Source organism: Gobio gobio, assembly GCF_949357685.1.
Source record: "Gobio gobio genome assembly, chromosome: 22".
NCBI lineage: Eukaryota > Metazoa > Chordata > Actinopteri > Cypriniformes > Gobionidae > Gobio > Gobio gobio.
The window spans coordinates 8824043-8838639 of NC_137118.1; the positions used below are offsets into that span (position 1 = coordinate 8824043).

The 14597-nt window shown below is 34.9% G+C and overlaps 1 protein-coding gene across 1 annotated transcript; it reads left to right on the forward strand.

Annotated features, from left to right (window-relative positions):
* Positions 1-382: 382 nt before the first annotated feature.
* Positions 383-12957, forward strand: LOC307118987 (lysosomal proton-coupled steroid conjugate and bile acid symporter SLC46A3). The gene is made up of 6 exons (XM_079804916.1): positions 383-517; positions 698-903; positions 4502-5366; positions 8374-8457; positions 8695-8851; positions 11052-12957. Exons 2-6 carry the CDS (start codon positions 715-717, stop codon positions 11146-11148), a joined length of 1392 nt encoding a protein of 463 aa, XP_079661042.1. The 5' UTR covers positions 383-517; positions 698-714; the 3' UTR covers positions 11149-12957.
* The last annotated feature ends 1640 nt before the right edge of the window (positions 12958-14597 follow it).

A 14597-nucleotide genomic window follows, 5' to 3' on the forward strand; every position in this document is an offset into this window, starting at 1 on the left:
TCCTGGTGAAACCTCCAAACATTTGGGATCTCTGCAAAGCCCAGAATGTGCTCTTTACAGGACATCCAGACTGTGACAGGCTATGCCAGATAAATTCACTAAAATATAATGTCCACTACAGTGAACAAAAGTCTATTCGTGGGTCCCAGGAGGATATACAATTTTAGCTCCACCAGCAGCAGTTGTTAGAGCACCAAAAGGTGAACAACAAATGTATTTGAAGGGTCCGAAATCCCATGACGCCCCTCGCATTTTCACGGTTCACCCCGCCCATTAGGGGTGATTGGCAACTTCACCAACCAATGACTTTGCGTCTTCAAATTCAACTGACCAATCAGAATGTCACGGGCAGGAAACCGGCGTTTCATAATGTATTGCGATCAGTCATGTTTCATAAACAAAACAGAGAACACTGCATAACTGCCACAACGCTTTAAAAGGAATTTCGGCAGAAGAGAGGAACTTCTGTTGCATTTATTTAATGAAGATATACGTCCTAAATCTGTTTGCATTGTCCGTAAGTAAATTAGACTGGTGACTGTCCATGGTGTTCCGCAGAATACAGTTTTATTTGAGCTGTCATGATGCTAGGAGGTTGATGGTTAACCAGTTTAAGAGGTTTAACCAATTATGATTATGTTGGGCTACAGTTAGTCTGATCATGTGGACTGATACTTGTCTGTGTTCATCTTTTCAGCACACATCCTCGACACTATGAAGAGACTGTACTTAATTGAGCCCATCGTCGCGATCTACGCGTTTGCCAGTTTTATGGTTTATCCTCTCGTGTCGCAGTATGTGTATCGCAGACTGTGGCTGGAGATCACAAACTCATCTTACCCAGTGTCCGACGACACTTCCCGATGCGCCGCCAACAGCAGCAACCACACCAGCCAGCAAAAGGTAAGGATTAACGTTACATATGTCGCATGGAAATCTCACACAACCACATCATGCACATTTTTGGAAACTTAAGCCACGCTTATATATGAATGTCATCGCATTTATAGCAACATTTCAAACTCATAACTAACATTCGTTAGCAGTTGCTTTTATTAAAGATATTTTAATTTACTTATTCATCCATTCCCCTTCAAGTTCACACAGGTGTCTAGTAAAGTTAGCCACTTCGAAAAGTTCGTTGCATTATCCAAATTGGTCTTGTCATGTCCACTTTTTACAGTTTTAGGCATTTCTTTCAAATATGTATGTATGTAGGCCTATATATATATATATATATATATATATATATATATATATATATATATATATATATATATATATATATATATATATATATATATAAATATATATATATACACACACACACACACACACACACACACACACACACACACACACACACACACACACACACACACACACACACACAGAGGCGGACAGTACTTAAATATTTTTTCTTTCTACACAAGTACATTTTTCAAGTATATATTTTATCAGTGTTTTTCTTTGGAAAACTTTTAATTCATTACATTCCAAAGCATAATTTATAATGTCATACTTTTTACTGCACTACATTTCATAAATAACAGTTGTTGTTTTTTTTACCTTGAATACTTAATTACATTAAAAATATAGTACTTTCTTACTTGTACTCAAGTACAATTTTAATTACTTTTACTTGAGTAAAAGTATACAGTTACTGCATTTTTAATGTAATTAAGTATTAAATGATATTCAATATAAAACATAGTGCAGTAAAAAGTACAATATTATGTTTTGGAAGGTTGTGAAGTAGAAGTTTTCCAAAAAAGAACACTGATAAAGTACATATACTTGAAAAATTACTTGGAAAGTAAAAATACTTAAGTACTGTACGCCTCTGTGTATATATATATATATATATATATATATATATATATATATATATATATATATATATATATATATATATATATATATATATATATATATATATATATATATATATATTAGTTTTTTTTGGGGTTTATTTAGGCTCACAATAGGCATAACACTTATTTTAGGCAGTATTGGGTAAGTTACTAAAAGTATTGGGTAAGTAATTAAAAAGTAATTCATTAATACCTACTAATTATATCTTCAACAGTATAACTAGATGTACTTATTACCTTCTCTAAAAAGTTTTGCATTACTTATTAATAACTACTTTATAAATCCCATATCAACCTCAACCAATTGAACAATACACAGATAGATGTGAAAATGCTCTTTTAATTCTTTAAAATAAATAATATAAAATTGCATAAATAATTTTTTAATTAACCAAAGTATTTAAAGGGAGAAGGTTACATTAAAAACAAACAATTTTAACATTAGATGGTTAAATCCACTATAGTTGTATGTAGAATTGTTTTATAGTCTAAAGTCTAAGGCATTTGCATTACATTTAGTAACTGTAATTAAATATACAGAAAAATTAACAGTAATCTTTTACTTTTTCAGTATTTTTTTTTCAGTAATTTTTTAAAAAATTACAGTAATTACTAATAATTACTAATTATTTTGGGCTTGTCAGGCTCGATTATTGTTTTATTTTCTTTCTAGGATCAGGCAATACAGGTTCTATGTTTTGTTTTATAATAATTTATAACAATAAAAAATAGTATTTTTATTAAATGTATATATTTGAAAAGGATGCTTTCTTTCTTTCAAATAATTACCCTTGATTTGGTATTATCCCATTGTTATTGTTATGATCCGTTGTTATTCTATGACATTCATAAATTTTTTAAATGTGGCTGAGAACCAAAAAATAAAATTAGATAAAAAAAATCTGTTAATTTAAGTTCATGGGGCCTCATTCAGGAAACGTTCGTAAATATATGAGCAAATTCTGAGTAATTTGCGCGTAAAGTGGACCTTTACGAAAACTCTCCTCCATATTCACAAACGCTTCGTATACCACGGATTCGGTAGTTAAATGTGTGTATATTATTGAATTCCAAACATTCGTAGATAGGATGTGCGTGCACGCTCATTCATAATTAGCATAATCCCCACCCATGAGTTACAACTGCAAATGATGTGGCCAGGAACGCTGTGGAATGTTCTGGAATTCTTTCTCAGGTTTGGCTCCAGTATTTTGCATAAATGCTAAAGAGAATAGCTGACCATACGCCTAGCCATAAATATTCAATTATCGTGTGTGCACCAAAGCATTTATAGCTAGCTAAAAAACACCTGGTGCTCTTCTGAAAACGGCCAGCTGGTGGCGCTTGAAAGCGCTTTGCAAGGGCAGCGTTTTTCCAGCTGAGATACTTTGATTGCTATGATACAAAATATCCATGGCAGTAATGTGTTACTAGTATCTAATTTTGAAGATATATTATTGAATGTTAAAAAATGCCGTAAAAAGCAGTATTAACGTCTCCATTATTGTGTACCAGTAGGATGATTGGTCGGTGTAGTTTTTGTCCCGTCCTTCCTCCACTGTGATTGGACGGCTTGGTAAAAAGTGACAGTGACAAGCACTGTCTATTACCCAACATTGAACAGTAAAAAAAACGATCATAAAAAAGACAGGGGCAAATCAACTAAAATATTATTATGGTACATAGTGCATCAAAATGCAATGTCATCAGTTTGCCTAAATTAGAACATAGAACGTTCAAATGTTTTACGCACCATTTACACGTGGTAGGGAGCAGGTTAGGGACCAACTAACTTTTTGAAAATACGAACATTTTGACGTCAGAGCGGCTTTACGAACGATTTACACACAAATTGGTTCTGCTCGTGTTTCATGAATGAGGCCCATTATCTTTTGTGCATTAAAGGGATAGTTCACCCAAAAATGAAAATTCTGTCATCATTTACTTACCACCAAGTTGTTCCAAACCTGTACGAGTTTCTTTGTTCTGCTGAACACAAAAAAAGATATTTTGAAGAATGTTTGTAACAAAGCAGAGAGAGCAACCATTGACTACCATAGTACCCCCCCATAGAGGTTTGGAACAACTTGGTGGTAAGTAAATGATGACAGAATTTTCATTTTTGGGTGAACTATCCCTTTAATTGTGCTCTTTGCCATGGAATACTTCATTCTGATTGGTTCATTGCTGAACTCAATCAGTCAAATATTTCTTGTCCATGGCAACACTGTTTAACAGACCGGTTTAATGTTTAATGTGCTGGTGTTCAGTCTCTTCCGATAGAAACACAGAATCCTAATAAGTTAGTAAATACCTAAATAAGAAGTAAACCAATAACTCAAATCAATATTTCATGTCCATTATGGCAAAACAAAAAGTCTTGATCACCCTGTCAGTATATCCCTTAAATATTACACCTGTTGTTTTAGAGAACTGTATGTTGTAGTATAGTTGTGGTCATTGATACCTAAGCAGACACATCTGTGTTTCATTTCCTCTTTCTTTCTTTTTTTTTTTAATAGCTGTTCTTATTTGGACCAGGAATTGCGTCATATGTCACAAGATACATATGCAGCAAAAGAGTTTTGTATGCACATCTGTTTGATTTATTTTTCTCTTTTTTTCAGGAGGTGCAGAAAGCGGCTTCTCTGTTCTCCATGTACAGTGATTTGTCTTCCATGATCCCCAGTCTAATAGTGACCCTCCTCCTGGTGGCCTACAGTGATCAGCGCGGGCGAAAGATCACCATTGTTATGCCCCTCATTGGGTCTCTGATCTACACGCTTTCGTTCCTGGCCGTCTCCTTCTTCGAGCTTAACCTCTATCTCCTCATTGTCGCCTCTTTTGTAAGTGCCCTCTTTGGCGGTATCGGCACCATGCTAGGTGGCTGCTTCTCCTACGTAGCCGATTTATGCGTGGACGATAAGCAGAAAACCATTCGCATGGCCGTGGTGGACATGATGATTGGTTTGTTGGCAGGCGTGGCGTCGATCTCGACAGGATACTTCCTGCATGCGTCGGGTTTCAACTGGCCTTTCTTTACTTCAGCCCTATTTCAGGTGGTCAACTTGCTATACGCCATCTTCATTCTGGAAGAAACCAGGGTGATTGACAGGTCAGAGAATGCAGCTTGTTGCCGGGCCCTGCAGAAACTATCATGTGGTATCTACAACTTATTTGCAAGAGGAAGTAGTCGAACAAAATGGGTTCTCTTTCTGCTGATTGTCACATTTTCCTCCTTATCTTTTGTCAATACCGGGGGTCTGTCCATGATCACACTTTACGAACTCAATGAGCCGCTGTGCTGGAGCGAGATCCTCATCGGCTATGGCTCTGCGGCCAGCACCTCCATTTTCATCACTAGCTTTCTTGGTGTGTACTTGTTCTCCCTCTGTCTGCCTAACACAGCCATCGTCTTCATCGGGATGCTGTCAATCTTTTTAAGCATGTTGATGACGGCTTTCGCAAAGACTACGCTTACGATGTTCCTCGGTGAGCATGCACGTTTACACAAAAATGTTTTTGGGGTATCTTATCAAATTTATTGATTATGGCAAAGGTATATATTAGGGCTATCAAACGATCCAAAACAAAAGTTTGTGTTTACGTAATATATGTGTGTACTGTGTATAATTATTATGTATATTTGAATACACACACATACATGTGTATATTTAAGAAGTATTTGCATGTATATACTGTATATATATATATATATATATATATATATATATATATATATATATATATATATATATATATATATATATATATATATATATATATATATATATATATATAATGTATATATATATATATATATATATATGTATATATATATATATATATATATATATATATATATATATATGTATGTGTATGTGTATATATATATGTGTACATCTCAATCATTGATTCATTTATATATTATATTGGTCAATGACAAATAAGAAAAATAATACTTTTTTAAGATAAAAAATTCTAATAATTTTAAGCAAAAGAGTTTTAAAATGCATGTTTATGTCCAAAAAATGTATGGTGTTGATTCATATTGGTTTTACAGCTTTTAAGGCAGCATTAATTCATTATTAAACAAGATTTCTAATTTTACCACCCAGAAAATTTCAGGTGGTGCGACAATATATTCATTTAAAATAATATACATATACAATATACATATTAATCATTGTAAAATGCATATCACATGGTAAATTCCCTTTCCTATGTATTGCCCTTTTAGTCCAATTCATATAAACTGACACTTTTTTTTAAATTATTTGTATACATTATATAATGGTTTACATTTATATTTCTTACTTCATTTTGCAATTGCAGTGGGAATTGATACTTTTAAATGTAAATGTGCTGGTCGCACCACCTGACATTTTAGGTCTTTGAAACACCACAACTCAAAAAGTCAATTGAATTTAGAATTAAAAGAGTATCTTATAAAGGAAATATTGTAGATCAATTTGATATGTGACATGTATTTTTTTTTTTTTAGGAAAATAATTAATTCGGACACAAAAGAGACATGTCATGTCATTGACCCATATATAATTTTATATACGTGTATCAGTGATGCGCGGGTTGATCCAAAATGAGCGGGTGCCCGCGGCCACCCGCGGTTACCCGCGGTTACGAGTCATCCAAAAATATTTTTAATGATATTCGGGTCACGGTCGGTCGGATCGTCAATAAATCCTTATTTACCTTTTGAATGTTGAGCGTTATTAACTTTTGAATAAATGCTGACGCGGGACAAAATGCCCGATTTCCCAAAACGTTGAACTGAGCAATGCCATTGTACCATTTTAATAGGCTACTTTTAAACGCATTTAAAGTCAGTTTTATGTATTTTCTGAGAGGGGGCGGGATTTTTGTTGGGAAAGTCGGGGGAGAGACGCACACTTCGATTAGACTGGATAAACACATGCAGCATCTTAATTGTTAAGAAAATTTAACGAAATAAATGAATAAATCAAGCCTGTAGCCTATTACATAACACTAGGCTATATCATACAGCATTCAGAAAAATAACAGTTTGCGCTCCTAAGGGCTTTCACACTTTTCCAAATGTTTTCCAAATGTGGGCTGATGAATTCTTCAAGCCGGGTCGAAACATAAACATCGCGTTCATCAATAATATGCATCTGGAGCTGAAATGGAAAATGATGGGCCGCCTCAAGAACTTCCTGCTCTCGCTGCTGCACCTCTGAGCGCACCACGCCAGGGCCTGAAACATTTTCTCAATGGCCCAATGAGCTACGATGAGCATTTACTACTTTTAAAAAATGCGGGTCAGGAAGCGGGTCGGGTACAATATTTTCTTCTTTTTTTTTGCGGTCCGAGTTGCGGGCGGGTTAGTTGAAAACGTCGGTCGGGTGCGGGTTGTTTATACATTGACCCGCGCATCACTGACGTGTATGTATATATATATATATATATATATATATATATTTTTTTTTTATATATTATTACATATAATAATATGTATATATTATTAAAATATTATTTAAAAACTATTTTTTTATTCTGGATGCGATTAATCGCGATGAGTCGTTTGACAGCACTAGTGTGTGTGTGTGTGTGTATATATATATATATATATATATATATAAAATGTATAGCCTTTTCCATAATCAAATTCCTATTTAAATTTAACCTTGAAAAAGAATACAAATATATTAACTAATAATTATTCAATAAAAAGGCACAAATAATTTAGTAAGTGAATATCCATTTTTCATTTTCTACATTTATAATTGATATTTTATAATTAATTAATATTTTATTACAATATTTTTTGTGCTTTTTTTTCGTTTAATTTAGACAAAATAATATCAAATATTAATATCTATTTTATTTATTGACCTTAACATGAAAATAATTTATTGTACTGGCCAGAATTTTAATATTGGTACATCCCTTTTTTTTTTAGAGTCTTGCAATTTTGTTTAAAGCAAGGTTAACAATAAAACAGCATTTAGAGCCAATAATGAAGGGAAGGAGAGAATTACTAAACCTTCAACATTGAGTAAATCACAGAATTACAATTTTATAAGACGTCACAGTAAAAAATATTATTTATATGAGTGTCCTATCTCACAGCTCAGTTTTGCTCTTATTATAAAAGTGATATATATGTTGCACTGCATGTGTGATTATTATGGAGAGGATTTATAAAATGAATTAAGAGCGAACAGCAGCTGTCCCTGAGGTACAGCAACCTCACATATTTTATCATATGTTTATTATATGTACAGTAATACCAAGCAAAAGTTTGCTCAATTAACTGGTACTCTGGTAACTGTACTAAAGTGTTAATGAATTGCATTATAAAAAATATTATCAGTGATCTGTTCTACATGTTGGACCCTGTTTTTTTGGGAAATTAGCTATACGGTCAAAGTGAGCTGTAAATTTGTAGCCATCTAAAATGTAATTTTGGAGGCCTTGTTTGTTTAGTTAATGTGAGTATTGATGTGCTTGCCTACAGTGAGGATTCCTGCTATGTTTGCCATCATGCCGTTCCCCATCCTGCGTTCGATGATGTCAAAGGTCGTCTCAAAGTCCAAGCAGGGTGAGTGACTCTCGGAAAATCACTGTTCCAGACAAAACTCCTTATTCAGCTAGATGTTGGTCATAAGAGCTCTTCTCTGCTCAAGAGACTGTGACTATGCGCCACAAAGGCATTTATTCAAAATGGTGTTAAATTTAAGAATCCTAATGTGAAAGTAGTTTGGTTTGCACTTTTACCCTGTATGCGTTCTTCCTTTGAAAAGACACTCATGTTAGACTTTTCCTTGTTTACCCTCAGGAGCGCTCTTTGCCTGTGTGGCTTTTATGGAAAACCTGAGCAGTAACGTGTCCTCTGCGGTTTTCAGCAGAATCTATGCGGCCACTGTGGCATGGTGTCCTGGCTTTATCTTCCTATTGGGTGCTGGACTCTGTCTCATTCCCCTAAGTCTACTAGGGTAAGAGCTGCACTGAAACATATCCAGTTATTGATCTTTAGAATGCTTTAAAATGTCTAAATCGTGCATGTAAACCACCCCTTTAAAACGAGTGCTGACTATATAGCACTTTGGGTATGAGAAAGCATGTAATTAATACTTAATATCAAATTAATGCTTTTTAGAAAGGCTTCATAAATAGGAATAAAATGTATTTTTTAGATTAAGATTCAGAGATTAATTGGATGTTCTGTTACTGGCAGGTGCCAGATCTTCTTTAGTCACTTATCACTAGGTTTGTAAGAAGTTGGGTAACTTTTTTATTAGAGATGCACTGATATTAAAATTCTACCCAATAACGATAAGCCAATAATTATTTTCACTTTAGGGCTGATAAATGCCTGATATTAAAATCCCACACTTTTATATAATTTTATAAATGTATCAAAATAAATTAAAACCAAAAATGTTTTACATTTTAAAGTGCCACTATTATCTTTTTCGAATATTACCTCTCATGCAGTGTGTAATGTAAAATTTGTAGCTGAGGCCTGGAAGAATTCACTTTGCCTGCACTTTCAAAGGGTGAGAACTTGCGCTGGATGATTGTGATGCAATCATTCTTAAAACTGTTTATCAAGCAGTGAAGAAGCCTCTGGAACTGAAATTCTGACACGCGTTGTAAGTGGTAGACCAATCACAACAACAAACTGGGACCGTCTGACCAATCAGAGCAGAGTAGGCTAGGGAAAATCTTTGAACAAATCGTTTTCAGACTCTTTGAGAAATGAGGTGATGTTTAATGTATATTATGAGAGAATATTTTTTTTGACCTTATATGCCTGTAAACTTAAAGGGAGAGTTCACCCAAAAATTTAAATTCTATCATCATTTACTCACCCTCAAATTGACTATACCATAGTATTTTCCCCCCACTATGGTAGTCAATGGCTGCCGAGATCTGCTTGGTTACAAACATTCTTCCAAATATCTTCCTTTGTGATCAGCAGAACAAAGAAATTCATACAGGTTTGGAACAACTTGAGGGTGAGTAAATGATGGCAGATTTTTTATTTTTGGGTGAACTATCCCTTTAAGGAAACCTTAGGACAGGGGTTTTCAAACTGGACCCCCAGGGGTCCTCCAGAAGGTTCTAAGGGGTCCCCAGAAAATTTTAGAGAATAAAAAGACAAAGCAAAACTGGATAAAGTCTACTGAACATTCTAACCATTTCATTTAAAAATGTTTCTCTTCTTTCTTGCCGTATACATACTTTCCAGAAATGTATACGTTTGCTTTGTTGTGTCTTTAGTGAGTTTTTTCTCACTCTAGTCCCCTTTGTCTTGCTCACTGTAAGGCAGTATTCTTAATGCAGAATGGACGCTGCTTACATACATTTATTGTAAAAGTTGCTTATACAAATCATTTTTAATTGAAAATATGTTCTTCTTCAGGTTTATACACCCAACATTAAGTATAGCCAATTTAAGTTGGGAAACAATATGTTATATTTATAATGTCACACTTGCTATTTATCTAGTTTAAATGTTTTTTCATGCATAACAATAGATGGATTTTAGGAAAGGAAAGGGTCCCTCATAAAGGTTCATCATATCTGGGGGTCCTTGGCATCATAAAGTTTGAAAAAACCCTGCCTTAGGAAATCTCCAAAACAAAATTAGGAACCTTTAAAATAGCAAAATAGGGGCACTTTAACAGCTTTAAATAGATTTTTATTTTGCGATTTGCTAAAGATTACAATTAACATTGTTATTACATTATTAGTGAGTGTTAGATGACAGCAAAATAATCTAAACATAAAAATATGGGAATTTGCATGAACAATTAAATATCCAATATCAGCCGATACCAATCAATTAAAAATCGGTACAGCTATACTGTGCATTACTACCTTTTTGTAATATGACTGACCACCACAATGTCTTTCATCTATAAGCGTGATTTAAATTATGCTCAGTTTTGTTTCATATGATATGATTTTTGGCCAGGAAAACACCTTGTTGGACCCGTAGAAATTGGTTATTCTTAACTTTTAACTAACATAAATTTGTACTTCTGTGAACATAGGCTATAGTTCCTCATTTCTCAATGCCAATGTAGGCTTACATTTCCTCTTTCCCATTTTGCATCTGCTGCTTGTATTGTTATACACGAGGGTGTGTAGTTAATGCTGATTCATTCTGACTCTGTCTCACTCCAGAATCCTTAGGTGTGTCCATCCGTTGGATTCTAATGACACTCAAGCACTCATATCAGAAGATGGGACTGAAGCTTCAGATGACCCACCTGTAGCTTAAAATCAAAGGGAGTTCAAATACCTCACCGGGATTCCCCTGTGTGCTTCTTTACTTTCCTCATACAGACACAGGGTGAAAAACTAAGAACTGGATACAACTGAGCACATGTGCAACAGAACTCTCTGTTTAAGCCAAAAATCTATTATTAGTATGTTCAGTCATATGTTTTTTTCTGAAATGCAGTATATCCTAATTGTGGTTTTAGGGAAGGCCACAATAGAAGGGAACATAACTTTTTATTTCTAAAGGGAAATATATTTTATAATAATAATAATAATTAAAACCAAAAATAGGTTTTGCCTTGGGTAAAATAAATATTAGTAGCTTGCAAGGGTACAACAAATTAGGTTTAAAGTTTAAGGTACAGTAAGTTTGGGTTTAAGCTGTGATTCTGTGTCGTCCACAAACAAGAACCAATACGTATTAACTGTGAAAGGCTTCTATAAATGTTTAAATCTATGCAATGAAGACCAATTACAATTCAGTATGTAAATAGATGTAAGAAAGGAGACCAGTCAAATTTAGTATGCAAATATATCATTGATATCATCACTGGCAGGTTTGAAAGTTATACTGAATTCATTCATTGTATGTACTGAATTAATTACAGAAGTTTAATACGTAAAGATTTAATGTTTGAGAAATATCAGTACATTGCTGCCTCACAAGTACAGTAATTATCTAAAGTTTGGACTGATGTGCAATACGTTCTTGTTCTGTTTAGAGCAACACATTTATACATTTTATAAAGCATACAATTTAGGATGTTTTTAGGAAGTTATCTCTGCTTTTCGAAGTGTGGCAGATTTTCATTAGTCTCTGGTTTTATATTTGCACAGATCTGAGTCGTGAGCAATTCAGTCAATAAGCTCTGACCTGCCATTCATATTTTATTAACCGGTCTGTCCTGTGTGGTGCAGTGGTAAATTGCTGTGTTGTGATAAACATTCTATACAAAAATATGTAGAGAAACAAATCGATTGGTGTTGTTCACTTTGTTTGGAGGATTAACTGTGAAAAAGTGATTTTGGAGAACTGGGTAGATAATTCAGTTGATTTTTGTACGTATTTGCCCCATATACTTGTACTTAGGGCCTGTCTGAATTCACTTTTGCTAGTTTAATTAACGTCTGCGAACCAGACGCATGGTCCAAAACGATTGTACTTAGTCTCTTAATGAGTCATAGGTGTGTTTTGGGCGTAACATGGACTAAGCCAATCAGAATCTCATCTCCCATTCCCTTTGAAAGCCAGTTGCACTTATACCATGGCGGATTTGCTATAAGACTGAACGCTTCTCTAGAGAGGAATCCTTTTATTTTTAATATTTAAAAATGTTTGTGTGCTGCTGCGCGTCCCTGTGTGTGTAATAAGTAGAGTGTATGTGCATTGTGCACCCGCCTATAGGAGCATATTACTAACGTACCCTTTAAATAACACAAAAAATACTGCGCTATTGACTTTAGACCAGGTTTTTGCTGTTTACAGTTGCATCAAAATAGCAACGCGCCTAAAATGCATCTGAACACACCTCGTTTTCAGTCCAGCACGCCCATGGGCGAACAGATAGGCGCGATGGCATTTGCTGGATGTGAAAATTATAACTGCGTCGGGCTGAACCTTGCAAAAAACATTTGCGTCGCGCCTGCCGTCGCATTGCGCCAGGTGTATGAGAGGGCCCAGAAACTACATTGTACAGCACATGCGCAATGGGAAAACATGCTATTACTATTACTACTGAAACAAACCAGTTCACCTCATTTATTTACACAAAAAAAAAAATTATGAAATAAAATTGCTATAAATCATAAATGGCTGCTGTTTTGAGTTGTTCCGTCAGTTTTACAGGCTCACTGGTGTGTTATTAGAAACATACTAATTCTGTTTTCCAGGCCGGGAAATGATTAGGTCATAGAAATTATCATTATTATTAGTTATGATCAGATCCTTATTCAATTGCTAATTTAGTGTCAGCCAAATTAGTAAATATAAATGTTCTAGAAAAATCTCTTTAGAGACCAATTTTTTTTCCAAATCCTTAAATTATCCTGAAATCACGAACTGGAAAAGTAAATTGATGCATGTAGAGATTATTTTACATTGTCTGTGCGCTTTATTATTGTGGCCTGAAGGTGGCAGTATAGGTACATATATAAATACGGCAGCCTATTGCTGAATTCTGAGTCCCATACTAGCATACTACTCTCACTACTTAATATTTCTATGGTAGAAAGAGTAAGAGTAGTATACTAGTATGCAGTTCCGAATTCAGCATGTCTTGGCAAAGTTTGAATGTTTATTGATTGATCATTTTTTAAACCTTTTGGTGGATGTGGGATGGATGGTAAGACTTTTATACACTTATGATGATTTTTTGTTGTTTACTATAATTTTTTTTTTTTTAAGTAGCCTAACAGTGGAATATATGATGCAATAATTTTTTTTCTGACAAAAATAAACAGTGTGAATAAACTGGAAATTTGAATTGCTCAAATCTCTGGAGAAAAAAATAGTGTGATCCTGTGTATTGTAGAAATCCACTGACGTCTGTCCTGTCACGCCTCCCTGTGGATTTGATTTCCGAGCCCCCCTGATTTTTGACGTGATGAGGGGGTCAGAGATCTGCAGTTCTTCGTAATTGTAGTCAGAGTGTCTGCCGAGTGAAAGTATGATAAATCTGAAGTGGAGGGGCGGTGGGCTTCTCTGGTTTCCAAACTGAGGCTCCACACCGCTGACTCCACATGATCTACCTTACCACAGACTGCCGTCTCCCCCACACCCTCTGTTTATCTCCCTCTCTCATTTCTCTCTTTTAATCTATGTATTTCTCGTTTTGCTTTCTCCCCTTTCTATGCACTCTCACCATCCATAGACACGTTTCGCTTTATTTCATCTTTATTCAGATGCATACACACACACACGCATACATCCCTGATTCATAACCCTCTAAACGAACTTCTTGTGGTTGGCTAAGCCAGATAACACTCGCACCCACACGCCACCCAGGGATGAAAAGCATCTCCTAACAAACAGTTGGACCCTTCTCTTAACGGACACATCTGGGGCTTGTTGGACACAGATGTTTCTGCAGGCCCACGCCCCACAACAGGGGTTGGAGGCACATGCTTGTGTCACATAAGGTAATGTGAACACTGTTTGCACTGCAACATACAATACAACCTCACACACAACCTCACGTTGTTCCAAAACATGACTTTCTTTTGTGGAACATAAAATAGGCTATTTTAAGAAATGTCGTTTCTGTTGTCCTTACAATGAAAATCTAGTTACCAAAACTGTGGTTACCAACATTTTTTTTAAATATCATCTTTTGTGTTTCGTAGACATCACATCATACAGGTTTGGAACCACATGAGAATGAGTAAACAGCATTATTATTTTATTTTTTTTCGGCAAACTATCCCTTTAAAAGGAGAATTGTGTAGTAG

Bases quoted from the DNA above. Each gene is read 5' to 3' on its own strand.
- LOC307118987 (XM_079804916.1), top strand. From the start codon at position 715: ATGAAGAGACTGTACTTAATTGAGCCCATCGTCGCGATCTACGCGTTT. The intron at 904-4,501 runs GTAAGGATTAAC...TCTTTTTTTCAG, and splicing joins ACCACACCAGCCAGCAAAAG to GAGGTGCAGAAAGCGGCTTC. The intron at 5,367-8,373 runs GTGAGCATGCAC...GCTTGCCTACAG, and splicing joins TACGCTTACGATGTTCCTCG to TGAGGATTCCTGCTATGTTT.